The following is a 17,200-nucleotide window of genomic DNA, read 5'->3' as shown; positions in this document are numbered from 1 at the left end:
TTAGCATCACATTTAAGTTACCTCAGGCAGTCATTCAGTGTCCACAGAATTTTATTCACTAGAGAAATCAACTCTTTCACTAAATATATGCTCTATATTAGCCTATATATTCATTATATTCTACTTAACCTGTTAGGGATGTCTTGATTATTTCATGCATGTTAAATAAACCTGTCATGAAAATGACAGACACTGTGTATAAATGATTATATTTCAACAACGAATTGGAGAAAAAACTATTTTATAATTAGGTTTAGAAGTTAATGCAAAAACTGCCTTATGTGAAGTTTACCTGTTTGCATACAATGTGTTATTTGAGTGTTGATTATTATACCTAAAAATAAATCGCAACTGAGTTTAGGCTAATAGTTTGGGCTCTGTTGTTAACCTTTAATATTAATGTGCAAGTAAGGGCTCCCTATATAATTTACAGAAATATCTTCAATAAACTTTTAGTTATAATTTAATTCATTCAAGGACAGACACTTTTTTCCTTTTTCAGTAAACCACTGTTTAATAAAAATAAATAAAAAGTAATTTTGTAAAACTGCTGTACCCAACTCGTACCGAACCGTGACTTCAAAACCGAGGTATGTACCGAACCGTCAGTTTTGTGTACCGTTACACCCTATTCTCTCTGCGTGTGTGTGGGGGAAACACAGCTAGCGCTCTCAGCAATGCACCGGCGAGTCGTGTGCCTTCACACTAGAGTTTACGGTACGTCAAATACAGGTACGCTCGCATCCATTGAGCTGAATTGAAACAGTACAGATCGCTTGACGGAGAGCGAAACTCTCAAGTGTTCAGCGAGTCAAAATATATAAATAAATAATATATATTGCTTTTGTTTAAGCTTACGCCATATATATTATGTATAACCATATAAATTATGATTGATTATGATATACTCTATGGTTAAAAATTTGGGGGTTGATACATTTTGAGTTGCTGTATTTGATCAAAATACTGTACAAATACATTAATATTGTGAAACTACTGTATTTTAAAATAACTGTTTATTTTATGTAATTTATATAATTAATGTGTATGTATTTTTCATAACTATGCGTAAATGGCTGCAGATTGCATTTTGATTGCATGTGATTTTTCTTTATATTGCCGCCATCCCAAACCTTTTAGTTCAAAGTTAATGCATTCCCGAGCCTACCACAAAATCAACACCATCATTTACATTTTAATTAAGCTCAGATCAAACCCAATCAATCTCTCAATAAAGCTAGAGAATAAACACGCCACTTCAATCTTATGAGTGGAAGGGAACACGATGACTTCTGTATTTTCTGTAGTTTCCAGTTTGCTGTAGATCTTTCCATAATTACCTGCTCATAATTTTACATGGCTTCAGAATGATATAAAGATAGTCTGCAAAGCAATCAAGTGCCATCAGGAACTGTGAGCTTGTGTAATATATCCAAAGGTTATGCGGTGTCAGAGCGGGAGATGAAACCAAGAGAGCGAGCGAGAGATGGCGTAAAAGGAATTTACATTCATAACTTCCAGTATGCATCATTCCGAGCCGTGACAGGGATCAAAAATCCTCCTCCACTGCGCAATAAGCAGAAAGGCTTTGTCAGCAGGTAATAGCCAGCTGCAATTTTCTGCCTCCTCACTGTAGTTTATCACCTGATCCCAGCCGCAGTTTATCTGTGAACTTTACTATGCTTTCGTCCAAGCAATCTATAGAACAGTCACTCAACCGATCATTTAGCCAAAAACGGGCTTGACATCCAGTCACCTCAGATGTGCTAATCTCTTTTCCTTCTGTCTTTCTTCCTCCTGTCAACAGGGGCTGATGTTATTAATTTTGATGGGCAGGGGGTGATCTCTTACCGCTTCAAAATGAAGAAGATGAAGATTTTGAAGGATGTGATAGCCCTGAAGTTTAAAACATCAGAGAGCGAAGGGGTGATTCTGCACGGAGAGGGTCAACAGGGTGACTACATCACCTTGGAGTTGAGGAGAGGCCGGCTCCTGCTGCAGATAAACCTTGGTAAAACTGATATGTGTGTACCTTGGTGTGAATTACAGTCAAACCAAAAAATTTTCAGACACCAGATATCATTTTTACTAGCGTGTGCCGGACACTATAGTTCATTTATGTAAGTGAGGATAGCAAAATATAGTAAACTGTGACATAGTATACCCCAAAATTCTTCATACAGTGCACTACCAGTAAAATTTATAAAATTTTGGGACCAAAATTATTCAGACACGCAACAAAATGAAGCATTGTTTGGTAATTGGTTGACCTAAATTGTGTACTTAAACTTAACAGCTGACAGCTGATTGGTTGATTGTAATCATTTACATACCTTTCTAAAGTTATGTGACATTATCAAGATTAATTTGTTCGGACACAGTTTAACTCTAAGAGTTCTTGTTATATTTTATTACCATTTCTAAACTATAGCGAGTAAACTGTGATAATGTGAGAAAATGTTGAAGGTGTCAGAATTCATTTTGGTTTGACTGTATGTCATTAATGTGCTACTGTAAGTATACCATTGTGTCTTCAGCTTATTTATTCATTGCGGTCTACTATCGTTTCATTGATTGTTTAATCCTTATTGATTCTTTGACCAAAATCAGTGACATTTAAAGGGATAGTTCACCAATAAAGAAAATTAATAATTTTTACCCACCTTCATGTAAATGTAGGACTAACACTACTATTCAAAAGTTTGGGGTCAAAGTTGGGCTTTTAAAGAAATACATACTTTTATTCAGCAAGGATGCATCAATTTGATCAAAAATTAAGACATTTATTTTGTTACATAATAAATGCTGTTCTTTTGAACTTTCTATTCATCAAGTAATCATAAAAATATTAAGCAATTTTCAACATTGATAATAATAAAAATGTTTCTTGCGCATATCAGCATAGTATAATGATTTCTGAAGGATCGTGTGACACTGAAGACTGTAATGACAAGAATAAATTGCATTTTAAAAGTTTAAATTATAATAATTTTTCACAATATTGCTTTTTACTGTATTTTTGATCAAAATAAATGCATCCTTGATGAGAATAACAGACTTGACATAAACAAACAAATCTTGCTCTCTAAACTTTTGAATAGTAGTGAACTTTCTTCTGTAGAAAACAAAATAAAAAGTTATTTAAAGAATGTTTCAACTGTCCATATGATGAAAGTCAATGAGGTCTAAAACAACATTTTTTATTGGATAAAGAAAGTCATACAGTTTGGAACAATATGAGGTTGTGTAAATGATGACAGCATTTTCATTTTTACGTGTACCTCATGGACCTGCATTGCAGGAAAACCTAGCCTGAGGGAAAAGAAATATTGATAGACTGTAAAAGACAAAACCCATTATCTTGTGTATTATAAGGACATAAACATCTCAAATGCACTGTGAAGACAGGTTCCTCCCATCAATAAGTATTCTGCAGTGAAGGTGAAGATATTGTATGTTTTTATATTAATGACGGTCTCCCATGTCTAATAAACTGTAGGAAGTAATCAGTACGGCTCCATCCTGGGCCATACATCTGTGACCAGCGGCAGTCTGCTGGACGATCATCATTGGCATTCTGTAGTAATTGAGCGCTACAGGAGAAATGTCAATTTCACCCTTGATCAGCATACTCAGCACTTCCGCACCAACGGGGAGTTTGACCACCTTGACCTGGACTATGAGGTACGACTGAGAAAGTGAATGATTTATTGCTCTGAACTTCATTTAGCAAGCAGGTGCATTATGGGATGCTAAAGCACAAAATGCCACTCCCCATAATTGGTAATTCTTAAAAAAATTGTATTGTCCTTGGAAAAGATGTATCTCACACAGATAAGACAGCATGAATGATGTGACAATGAACAGGCAATATTGTGAGAATTCCCTGCTGAAAAAAAGTGTGAATTTCAATGGCCTTCCAAGCTGGTTTATGCTAGTTAGTGCTGGTTTAGTTCTATAAACCAACATAACAATGTTTTTCACCAACAAAACTTGGTGATGCTGGTTGATTAAGACTAAATTGCACCTAAATTGAAGAAGCTCTTTAACCCCCCCCCCCCCCCCCCCATAATCCCCCATTTTTGAGGATTATCCTCTAAGGTGTTTTACATATAATACAATTGAATGGGTACTGGGGCTGTCAAGCTCCAAAATGACACAAAAACCATAATAGTATAATAAAAGCAGTTCTTACGATTTATGTACTATATACGTAGATCCTCTGAAGTCATGTGGTACAGTAGCTTTGTGTGGGTTGTGTGTGTGGTCAGACTCATTATTTAGTGAAAATCTTGCCAGATGTGATTTGTCTGACATATTTGATTTGAGAGAATATTCAGTGAAAAATTACATTTTGGTCTGTTCCTTGAACAAAGTGCCTTTTTTTAAAGCACAGGGTACTCCTTTAATTGCTGTCATTTTTTTGCCTTCAGGGTACTCCATTGCTCTTGATGAGAAACCTTTGACATTATACACAGACTCGATGGGCATGGACATTTTATCGTTATGATGAAATTATATATTGGGGTATAATTTTGCCATTATAACATATGGGGTGTGATTTTTTTATTTATTTAATCAGACAGGCTCATTTTATTTACATGTATTTTACTTTTTTATTTACAGTATTTAGACATGTTTTGAGCATGTAACCCAACCCCTACCCCTAAACCTACCCATTTGTGTATTATATAATATAAAACATATATCAGGCAGATAAGACTACAGCCATAATTTATTTAAAAAGTACAAATAGTCCAAGAGTTTTGAGGCCAAACGATTTGGGGTTAATAAAGGCCGTCTGAAGCGAATTGGGGGGTTTGTGTAAGAAAAATATCCCTATTTAAAACTTTATAATGTAAAATATCTAGCTTTCGCCAGACTGCCTTCCGTATTCAACGGCGGTCTGGCGGAAGTTAGATATTTAATTTTATAACGTCTTAAATATGGATATTTTTCTTACACAAACGCATCACTTCGCTTCAGAAGGCCTTAAATTAACCCCCTGGAGCCGTGTGGATTACTTTTATAATTTTGGGCTTCAAATTTTGGGCTGCTATTTACTGTCATTATAATGCTTAGATTTAATATAACTCTGATTGTATTCGTGTGAAAAAAGAATGTCATATACACCTAGGATGGCTTGAGGGTGAGTAAATCATGGGTTATTTTTATTTTTGGGTGGACTATCCCTTTAAGTTCCACTTTTTGCAATAAATATCTGTGACTGTACTTTTATTTGCCTGTTACGTGTTTGTAGAGAATCGGGTAGGTTTAGGTTAGGGTTATGGTTAGGTGCTCTGGGGCCAGATTCACAAAAATCTTCTTAAGAAAGAAGTTAAGAAAATTCTTAAGATAAATTCTAAGTTCCTAAGTGCAATTCTTGAAAAATGTGTTATAAATCCTCAAATATTTTCTTAAGAACATCTTAATTTTTACTTATCAAATAAAATGAAAGGCGTTATTTGGTGTTATTTGTTTGAAAGATGGGTATTGCAGAAGACTCGCTGAATGAAAAACACCTTAAAGCTCGTCTTTTTGCGCTGCCTGCAGATTACCGTAGATATTATAATAAGTGTGCAGACTATTTTCGTTGTGACTGGCTTGACGGAATCACTCTGCGTTGTGTTTTTAATGTGATTAAAATCATTATTTTTAAAAGAGCCTGTCTCAAGATGCAGCGGTCTTTCCCATTCGTGAATGTGTCCGGTATCTGTGTGTGTTGTGCTGCCTTGCTAGTTCTTGAGTGAGAGCATCATATACATGTAAAAGATCGGTCCATGTCATTTCAGTGTAGCCTACTCGTCCATATTCACGCTACTATTAGTAATATATATTATATTTAACTAGCTACTGTTATGTTGTAATGGTTAATATTTGAAACAACCCAATCAATTCATTAAACATCTTACATTTGGGTGTTTTTATTGCATTTCTTACATCTTACATTTACAATTTTATTCTTAAGAATGTTTTGTGAATCCGGCCCCTGGTCACACTGCAGCCGTCACCCAATCCAGGGAGCTCAAGTTTAAAGCCGGGATGTCACACCAAGACACTTTTTCCCAGGGAGGTTCACGCTGTGTTTGCAGTGGTATTTGTATCCCTTGTTATTCTTTTCAGCACAGAGCGTCTGAAATCCGCTACTCTTCACAGGATTAATCCACACAATGTGAAGCAGGATATTACTGTTATCAAATAGAAATGACGCGTATTAACAAGCACTGTAGAGGAATGTATAAGAAATTGATTTTCAGCGACGTAAAGAATATGGTCTGAGAGCAAATTCTTATCTATTCAATTGAGCTCAGACACTCCTGGCGCCATTGGATGCTACAGGGCTAGTTACAGCTCAGTTGGTCTGAGACAAATTGACCCCAATTAAAGTGAAAGTGTCTGATTAATTGAGCCGAAAACGGATCCAAACTGGTTAGTCGTTTTCTGCTGGAGCACAGACTGCGTTTACAAACAATTGCATTTATCGACTATTGTGTTGAAACACTGGTGCTCAGTTTGAAACTGCATGAATAATATTACTTACTAAGCATCTTTCAATAGCTATATATTATCTGATTTTACAAAATATGTATAATATTATTCCATTGTCACAAGCTGAAAGATGTTTTGGTTGTGATTAATACAGCAGGATGTGTTTGTATTATGAATCGCATAAAGTTTCAAGTTCTCACTCTCTTCTCATATGCAGTCTTGACATACACTATATTGCCAAAAGTATTGGGACACCCCTCCAAATCATTGAATTCAAGTGTTCCAATCAAAAATCAAGCATCTAGGCATGCAGACTGCTTCTACAAACATTTGTTAAAGAATGGGTCGCTCTCAGGAGCTCAGTGAATTCAAGCGTGGTACCGTGACAGGTTGCCACCTGTGCATTCCTGAAATTTCCTCACTACTAAATATTCTACGGTCAACTGTTAGTGGTATTATAACAAAGCAAAGCAATTGGGAACAACAGCAACTCAGCCGCGAAGTGGTAGGCACGTAAAATCACAGAGCGGGGTCAGCGCATGCTGAGGTGCACAGTGTGCAGAAGTCGCCAACTTTCTGCAGAGTCAATAGCTACCGACCTCCAAACTTCATGTGGCCTTCAGAATAGCTCAAGAACAGTGCGTAGAGAGCTTCATGGAATGGGTTTCCATGGCCGAGCAGCTGCATCCATGCCTTACATCACCAAGTGCAATGCAAAGCGTCGGATGCAGTGGTGTAAAGCACACCGCCACTGGACTCTAGAGCAGTGGAGACGTGTTTTTTTGAGTGACCAATCACACTTCTCTGTCTGGCAATCCGATGGAGGAGTCTAGTTTTGCCAGTTGCAAGGAGAACGGTACTTGCCTGATTGCATTGTGCCAAGTTTGGTGGAGGGGGATTATGGTGTGGGATTGTTTTCATGGTTTTGGCCTGCCCCTTTGGTTCCAGCGAAATTAACTCTTAATGCTTCAGCATACCTAGACATTTTGGACAATTTCATGCTCCCAACTTTGTGGGAACAGTTTGGGGATGGCCCCTTCCTGTCCCAACATGACTGTGCACCAGTGCACAAAGCAAGGTCCGTAAAGACATGGATGAGCAAGTTTGATGTGGAGGAACTTGACTGGCCTGCACAGAGTCCTGACCTCAACCCAATAGAACACCTTTGGGATGAATTAGAGCAGAGACTGTGAGCCAGGCCTTTTCATCCAACATCAGTGCCTGACCTCACAAATGTGTTTCTAGAAGAATGGTCAAAAATGTCCATAAACACACTCCTAAACCTTGTGGAAAGCCTTCCCAGAAGAGTTGAAGCTGTTATAGCTGAAGCTTTGGAGAATATTGGAATGATTTACATTTCAAAATAAAATATAAACATAAATGAGAGGAGAAAATAATAATTTACTAATGCACAATCCCATTACAAAATCTTATTTTTACATTTTCATAAACCATCAAGGAAAGTATTTACTAATTAAAAATTTTAATTTAAAACTAAATATAAAAAAATAATGATTCATTATTAAAGTAAAATATTAATTAATAAATATATTTAGCTGAATAATTTACATGTATTTTGCACTGGCAATTCACCAAAATGCATGAGAGGGGCGGAATCATTCTAATACATTTTTGTTTAATAATATATTTTCTTTTTTATTTATCATTTTGAGAGGGTTTTGTGGTACTACTAATTAATATTTATGCAATAATTCATATCCATTTTTCCCATAGAAAATAATAATAAAATGTTTGGTTTTTTCATTCAATTTATGCAGTATAAATGCAGTAAAATAGAGTCTAGGTCTTTAAAATCATATTTTTTGAAGGACGATTAGCGCCATCTGCTGAGAAAGAAAACATGTAATACCCTGGTGTAACCACTAGTTGCCTGTATAGCTCTCTAAAGTGCATCTTGTGAATTGCCTAGTTGTTTTAGACATAATTACATATTTGTATTAGGTGGAAGATTTAAATATATATTTAAACAATCTCAAAGACTACTTTTTGTCTGAACAATTATACAATTATGACTATTAAATAAATTTCACATATTCTCAAAACTTTGCTCTGTTACAGACACAGTGGTATATAGGTGTGTGTGTGTGTGTGTGTGTGTGTGTGTGTGTGTGTGTGTGTGTGTGACACACCATCCCTTCACTGCTGTGTACTTTTTTTCAGTATTGTGTCTGATTTGTAGATTGTGCACACAAAAATTCTCAGTATTTTTGTCAATTTACCATTAATTTCTTATAGTCGGTCATTTTTGACCGAAGACCATGAGTGAGACAATTTTTTTATAACCACTTAGCCTGTTCGACAATTTTTTTTGCGTTCACATTCCAAGTGTCAAAAATCACCAAGTTTCTTACCATTCCGATGAAGCTGGGATTTTTTTTACAATTTCAAAACGTAAAATTCTCCGGTCAGAAATGACCGAAAACCGCTCAAGGGTTAAGGTGACTCAGCTTACCCACTGGCACATATTTCCCCACTCTCTGTATATATTGTTTTGTTGAACTTGGTGGGTTGTAATGCTTTGATACAGTTTTTCTGGCTTATGTCTCTAAGAAGTCTGATTTCTTTATGCAGCTGACTTTCGGAGGGATGCCTTATTCTGGGAAGCCAGTCTCAGGAGGTAGAAGAAACTTCAAAGGCTGCATGGAGAGCATCAACTACAATGGAGAGAACATCACTGACCTGGCCAGAAGAAAGAAACTAGACACTTCCAGCTTTGTGAGTCGATTCGACACCACAAAACATAATCAGAGTTTGATTTTGAGTGCATTGACTTTCTCGTTTATGACAGTTCATGTGTACATATTTAACATGTTTGGATGGGTTGTTTTTGCCTGGAGGGTTGTGTGGAGGTGTATGACTATGAAGAGCTGTGCAAGGTTGACACTTCAGAATGTAGAGCGGTTCAGACGTGATATTGATGGAGCTCGCATTAAAAACCTCATATCTATGCTGTATGGATCTGTTTAATTTGTTACAACATATTAATGGGAATGTTAATCATCTACGCAGATTTGATGACTGTTGTCAGCACTGATAATAATCTAATTTCCACTATGATATTACAAAGAATGCAATACCATAATTGCACATCATATCCGATAAGCTTATCAGTGTTCTGTTGTTCATTAATGGAACCACAAACATAAAGAGACACAATGCTTTTTACTGATGAAAATTACAATTTTATCTCTGCCGTTCAGTTACATCAGCACATCATGTCACAGAACACCAATCAAGCATTATCTTGAATCTAAATATGTTTGAATTAGATTCGCATATTTTTGTTCTAGAGATTTGGATTTTGACAAATAAACCAATCGTGCTTGTACTGTATTTTAGGAGGCAAAATTGAAACCTAAAATTAAAATTGTGACCCAGGGGACATATTACAGAAACATCTTAACTTTAGAATCCTATCTTATCTGTTTGGTAACCATGGCAATTTCAGTTAGGACCTCATTTAGGACAAAAGCTATTACAGAATGACATTTCTTAAGTGGATAATCTTATCTTAACTATGGATAAGAAGCAGGTATTACAGAAGCAACCTAACTCGACAAAAAATCCTAAAAGTTGTCTCAACTTTAAATCTTAACCCCACTGGTGTCCTAACTTCAAACTTTTTTGAAATTCAATGGTAAAAATCACAGTACAAAAAGCCTTTTCCGAGAATGGCGTTACATTTATTGATTATACAAGACGGAGAGCATCAACGTTTGATGGTGGAGAGACTTTTGGAGGACCCAGAAGATGTGCTGTGCTTTGATGATAAAATACTCCCCGGTGGGATAAAATACTCCACTATGCGGTGTACTAGCTTTTACACATGCATTTTGTTATCTAAAGTTACATTTTGCGAAATTCAACACGACAGCGATCAACTTGAGCTAAGCATATTGAGTATTTATCATCTCTACTAATGGTCCGCTAAGTGTATAACATTGTAACTTTATGCTAAGTAATGTTATGTTAGCTATATTAGGCAGCTACGTGTGCTAGTGAGACATGCTTCATGAAAACATAAACCAAAAAAATGTATAATCAAAATGAAAGATTACCTGTCGAGCAGAAACACAGCCTCTTGAACTCAAATCAAACGGGGGCGCCAGGGTTGCCAGGTTTTCACAACAAAATCCGCCCAATTGCTACTCAAAACTAGCCCAAAACAAGCCCAATCGTTTTTGGGGGGTAAAATATGTGTCTTTTTGGTAGGGCTGCCTGCTAAAATTCGCAAATCCCGGGGCAAAATATCACATAATTGGGGTCGCTTCAACCCGCGGACATGAAAAACAGCCCGCGGCAACAGTGTTTGAAGTAGCCGACTTGGCAACACTGGGGCGCGCGCATATGGGCAGATCCTGGAGCAAAAGCGGCGGTAGCCATGGTAGCGAGAGAGAGTGACAGTCGCCCAAGCCAATCACTTGTTTCGGCCCGAACGAAAATAATGAGCGGTGTTTATTGCAGATTAAAAAGTCTAGAGTCACTCGATTTTTATACTCTCTTTTTCAGATTACTTAAATTTTAATTATGTATTGACATATAAAGAAAGTTTAAACAAATTTAGACAAAAGTGTTTTAGATCATTGTTACCTACCCCACCTTTAATAGGTGTCATTTGTTTTCATAACACTCAGATTCCAGATTTTCAAATAGCTGTATCTCGACCAAATATTGTCCTATCCTAACAAACGTCCATACATCAATGTAAAGCTTATTTATACGTATACATCTCAATAAAAAAGAAATTACCCTTATGACTGGTTTTGTGGTCCAGGGTCACAATTGTCATCACTCACTCTCATGTTGTTCTAAACCTGTATGACTTTCCTTCTCTGCACAAAAAGTAAAGGTCCAAAACAACATGGACCCCATTTATTTAAATTATATGGACAAAAAACACTGAGACATTTTCCAAAATATCCTCTTTTGTGTTCCACAGAAGAAATTAAGTCATACAGGTTTGGAACCAGATGAGGATGAGTAAATGATGACAGAATTTTCATTTTTGGTTGAACTATCTCTTTAATAGCGTGAAAATAGCACAGTTCTCCTCCTTTGCAAATTTGATATGTGTCCACCATAGACGGGCTCGGAATTATTATTCATGTCTGAAGGATTACATTCAAGGTTGATAAAACACATCACATGGGCGGAGGTTCTCTTATGAAGCGCTGAGAAAGGCTGAGTGCACTTTTCTATTTCATTGTGATGAGACTGATTAAGTTCTCTATATTTGAAATAAGACTGAAGTGCATTTGGTGCCTCAAAATTAGCATTTAGAAGGACGTAGAGCTGGAGAGTTATGAATAAAAGCCCTCGTCGTTGCTTCCATGCACCCCTTTTCCAAATCGACGGTGTGGTTGGGAACATGCTGTAGCAGCACTTTGAGAGATCTTTCTTTAAGCCCATGTTCCACATGAAAGGTCCTCAACCATTTCAGACGCAGATTTATTTTCTAGTCACTTTATTTTGCAGCTTTGTAAGTGTATTAAATATGGCGAATTTGAGAAATACATTATACAGTGTGTTGTGTATAAGCCGACCCAAGGTTCTTTGATAGTCTTACCTGGTTTAAGATGGTCTAAAACTTCTAACACCCCTTTAAAACCCTCAAAACGGACCAGGATAATTAGTTTAACCATCTCAGTAGGTGTACACTGTAAACAACTGTACATAAATGGTTTTTAAGTGTTTTTTATCCTGCCTTATTTTCAGCGCAACCTGACATTCTCCTGCGTGGACACACACACATTCCCGGTCTTCTTCAATGGTACAAGCTTTCTGCAGCTGCCGGGGAGGAGGGACCACAATATGGTGTCTGTTGGATTCCAGTTCCGTTCCTGGAACCCCAGCGGCCTGCTCCTGTTCAGCTCCTTGGCAGATGGAATGCTGGAATTGGCTCTAAACGATGGAAAAGTCACAGCGCACATTAACGTCACCCTGCAGAAAAACATGCGCGTGGACATTGCATCAGGTGAGCTGACATTCTTCGCCCACACAGACACAGTGGCTGTTACGTAGAGATCTCATAAGATTTCATCAGCCTCTTTTTTTAAACTGTTGTTTTTCTAGCATTGTAGCACCTAGTTGATAAATTACTTAATGTTTCAATTTTCAATGTTTAAATACTATTATGATCAATCAGCACCAGTTGTAGTAGCTATAATAACGTTGCATCATATCCCAGAGATAAACTTTAATGCTCAAGGCTGCGTTTCCCAAAAGCATTGTAAACCTAAAAGTTGATCGTAGATGCTTTTGGGAAACGCAGCCCAGGTTTGTCCTTTGTCCAGGTTTGTGAATTTGCATACACAATGCATTTAATTCTATAACTTTGGAAACAAGAATGGGAAACAAGAATGGAAAATAACAGGACTTCATTGTATACATTACAATTTGATTCCAAAAGGACAGAAAGGCCGTTCCATATCAGTGTGGAGAGGAAGATAGATAGATAGATAGATAGATAGATAGATAGATAGATAGATAGATAGATAGATAGATAGATAGATAGATAGATAGATAGATAGATAGATAGATAGATAGATAGATAGATAGATAGATAGTGTTTGTGTACCCACCTATAGGCGCACATTACTAACCAGAATTTAACCAGAATACTAACAGCTTTGAATAACACAAAAAATACAAAAAAGTACTTTAGACCAGGTTTTGTTGGTCAATGGCGCAGTCGTTTTCAGTTTCCTCAAAATAGCAATGCGCCAACAACACGCCTGAACACACCTCGTTTTCAGACCTGCATGCCCATGGGCGAACAGATGGGTGTGAGTGCATTTGCTACTTAAACAATGTGGAGCTGGACGTGAAAATGAGAACTGCGTCGGGCTGAAACTAGCAAAAAACGTCGTATTGCACCGGGTGTATGATAAGGCCCTTGGTCTAGGAAGAATTGGATGAGAAATTAGTTCATATTGAAGTTCATATTGAAATCTCGAGTCACTGTCTGGAAGAAACAGTTGAGATTTTAAAGATGCTAGTCTTCATCTTAATACAATTTTCCTTTTTGTTGACGTAAGATGTGTCTTTGTCAGTCTAAAGAAGAGCATTAGTCCAAAGACATTCTGGACACACTCACCAAACTCCTGTGCTAATAGGCCATTAGGAGAAAGGGTAGTTATTCTTACATTGTTAACCTCAAGGCTAATTGGGCTCCGCCTCTATGGAATCCTTTATCTCTTTTAAGAAAAGCAAATTGACTCCACATTGAACTCCAGCATGGAAGAGTCAGGTAATAACTTGATGAAGTTCCATGCATAGCAAGTCATGCTCAGTGACAGCTGTGAGATTAATGTTGTGTTTGACCTAAGCTAATAGGTCTACAGGATCTGAAATTTCGATCTTGTTTCAGACTTCAGCATGTTATTGGATTTACTGGATCAATTGTGGACTTTATCAATAGAAGAATTTATATGGGGTGTCACTTATTCTTCTGTACCACAGAGCAAAGTACTAAGGCAACGTTAGAACTATAATTAGTCAGGTTAAGCTCATATGTCTAATAGATCATAGATCATTTTTTCCCCATTTGGAATTATTCCTTTTTTTTTTATTGAATATCAACGAATCATATGACTCGACCACACATGATCTTCATTTTCAATGAAAGCCACTCATATTCTTTAAGATTCCATATTCGAACCCTAATGCATCTGTCGATATAATTTTAGACAGGTTTATACGTGTGGTTGCATTGGAGGGGTTTCCTGTTAATCTGACATGAGGTATTAGAATGCAAATTGAGTGTAGTTTTAAGATCTTTGATTTTTTTTTTCCTCCTTCTGCAGAGAATCGTTAGCTGAAGAAATATTACCTTGACAAATTAATAAATGATTGCCTTAGTCATGCTTCTTGAATACCTTAGTTCTGGGGTGTAGATGTTGAATTGAGAGCATTCATGATCAATCTTTCTTCATAAATGGTTGATATGGTTTATGGAAATGCTGCAATGAATTACTAATCCTTAAAGCGTAAAATTCTACAACACCTGAACATTTTCTGTCAACTGCTAGTTGAACAATGTTTGTTAAACCAAAAAGGCAGCCATTAGTGTCGGTTCATTAATGTCTTATTAATGATTCTTTTAGTACATTTAAGGAATAAATATTTATCAACCCAATTCTATTTCATAATAAACACATTATTTATAAATCTATGCAAATATGTTTACTCAAACGTTGTGAATTTAACGTTGTGACTAAAAAATAATGGCCATAACTGTAGAAGATACAGCTACAGTATATTTAAAAAACTTATAAAACGGAACTAAAACTTAAAACATTACTGTCAAAATGTATCATGTGCATCCTTAACTATACATAATTTCTCTGTATGCTTTTGATTCACTGTAGGGAATTGTTCATAAGCATCATTTGCATAGGGCGCATTTATGGGCTGCATTTGGAGCCTCCAAATTGGGACAGTCTCAAACATCCCATCCTGCAAAAACACATTTCTGGGAAATGACACAACTCCCCGGGACCATAATAATGTATAACAAATTATATTATAGGCTACTATTATATTAATTCGCACAAGCTGCCTAACTCGGGTTAATTCAATAGTATTCGTGCGCCGAAAGTTAAAGTGAGTGTGACGAAAAAAAGAGTCGAGGGTCCCCATGAATCCATGCAAGTGGTCACAGGAAATGTATTTGAAACGCAAGATAATACCAGGTGTAATGGTAATGCATCTTGGCTGTCCACTTGTCACTTGTAATCAGTTCACAAGTTCAAAAAACGCATCTTAATACCAGGTGGAAACAGGCTGTCTCTCACCCATCAATTTTCTCTCTTTCTGTCTTTCATTCTTCTTTCATTTTCTCTCTCTTATCAATATGCGGGAGACTATCTGCATTCTTTGTTATGCCACACAGCTACTGATTGACCTGCAGAGCTGGGTAGATCACTTACAAATTGTAACCGGTTACTGATTACAAATTACATGACAAAAATTGTAGTTAGTAACGTAATCCATTACATTACATATTTAAAGTAATATAATCTGACTACTGTTGGATTACTTTTAGATTACTTTTGACCTAACTTGTTTATCACATTGATTTGAGTAGAATAATCTTGTACCATATTGATATAAAAATAGAATATTTTTTATTATCAACAACATGTGATAATAGTGCATTAAATATAACATTATGTCAGGGTTTCCTAGAATCAAGCATAGCGTTAGTTCTGGCAGGTCCCGTTAGTCAAGCTTGCATCAGCTGATTGTCAGCTGATCTACGGCTACCTATAGGAATGCAATGTCTATCACAGCATACATATACTGTATAAGCTCCTTCAGTATTATCAGCAGCTATTGCATTTCTCTGGAACTCATTCCGATTCCCCTTGAATCAGACTACATTCCTAAATTATGTTGTACATTAAAATTATATCTGCAATACATTATGTTGGTTCTGTTCTGTTTACCCTAAGGGGGATTATTGCTGCTCTCCCTGCTCTCATCTATGCTAGACTGCATGGATGCGCAGGAAGTTCTTGCCCAGAACAGAATCATACCGTCAATCTAAACTATATGCAATTGTCAATCATCTTTGACGATAGTGGTCCTGACATAACTGGGGTTTGTGATGGAACTGCAGGGGTTTGTGAGAGTAATGAAAAGCTATTAAGTAATTACAATTTTTGTTTACCTGCATGTAATGTGACCATGAACCTACATCAGAGAACTTTATTATTTATTATTGTTATTATTTTTATTGACTTGATTGAGAATTATTTACCTAACTTACAAATCAAAATCTCAGGGGGAGCTTCAAGTAAATATATTAGGTAAAATAAATTTTAGCTGATATAAAAAATGGGGAATATCTGCATTGCATGTAAATATGAAATGACGTGAATTTGTCAATTTGAATGTGTTCGAAAGACAAAAGCCTTCTAAAGACATTAATATATGGTTAAATAACTTACTATATCAAATAATAATTAATGTGTTAATCATAAGTTAATTAGATATGCAATGTTGAGAAAACACTTGTTATAAGTGAAATCATTTCTGTAAATCCAGTGATCGAATGCTGTGTAGGTCTCAGTTTGTAGTGATAGTCAAATGACTAGTCGCTGATCTGTGTGTGCACTTCCACAAACCTGGAAGACCTTCTGAATGTATACAAGCAGTAGGCATTTTAGAAAGGAACATTTAATAGATAGAGAGTAGGGAGAATCAATTAATTATATTTGACTGCCATTGTGAGAATAACGTAAGCAATAAAAAAGTAACTAGGGTCTGAATATGAGTATTTTAAAACGTAATATAATCCAATTACAAATACTTAATTTTTGGAATCTGATTACGTAATTCAGATTTCGTGTAATCAATTACTACCCAGGCCTGTTGACCTGTATGTTTTTGATTAACTAAAAGGAACTGTTCATAAGAGTTATTAATTCAGGAATGAGAGTACATTGATTGGACTGAATGTTTTTGATTAAATGAAGAGAAGTGTTCATAAGAGTAATTCATTTGGGAGTCAGGCTACTCTGATTGCTCTGTACGCGTTTGATTCACTAAAAAGAAACAAAAGAGAATCTCAGTTTTATGCGGTAGATTCAATAGTGTGGCACCATTGAGTAAGTACTACAGGAAACTGTATTTTAGTACGATACTTTGTCCCCATCAGCAAAAGTAGGAAAATATTTGGTTCCGG

At 36.3% G+C, this 17,200-nt stretch overlaps 1 protein-coding gene across 1 annotated transcript in view; it reads left to right on the top strand.

The window, feature by feature from the left end:
* The window catches only part of cntnap2a (contactin associated protein 2a), a 573,759-nt gene that overhangs the window by 258,434 nt on the left and 298,125 nt on the right, over positions 1-17,200 (top strand). Inside the window, exons 5-8 of the mRNA XM_079806533.1 lie at positions 1,808-2,011; positions 3,500-3,684; positions 9,082-9,225; positions 12,226-12,484. Coding sequence (XP_079662659.1) covers positions 1,808-2,011; positions 3,500-3,684; positions 9,082-9,225; positions 12,226-12,484 — 792 coding nt within the window. The remainder of the gene's footprint in view (positions 1-1,807; positions 2,012-3,499; positions 3,685-9,081; positions 9,226-12,225; positions 12,485-17,200) is intronic.

This window comes from Gobio gobio (genome assembly GCF_949357685.1).
Source record: "Gobio gobio genome assembly, chromosome: 23".
Lineage (NCBI taxonomy): Eukaryota > Metazoa > Chordata > Actinopteri > Cypriniformes > Gobionidae > Gobio > Gobio gobio.
This window is presented reverse-complemented; position numbering and strand designations above follow the sequence as displayed.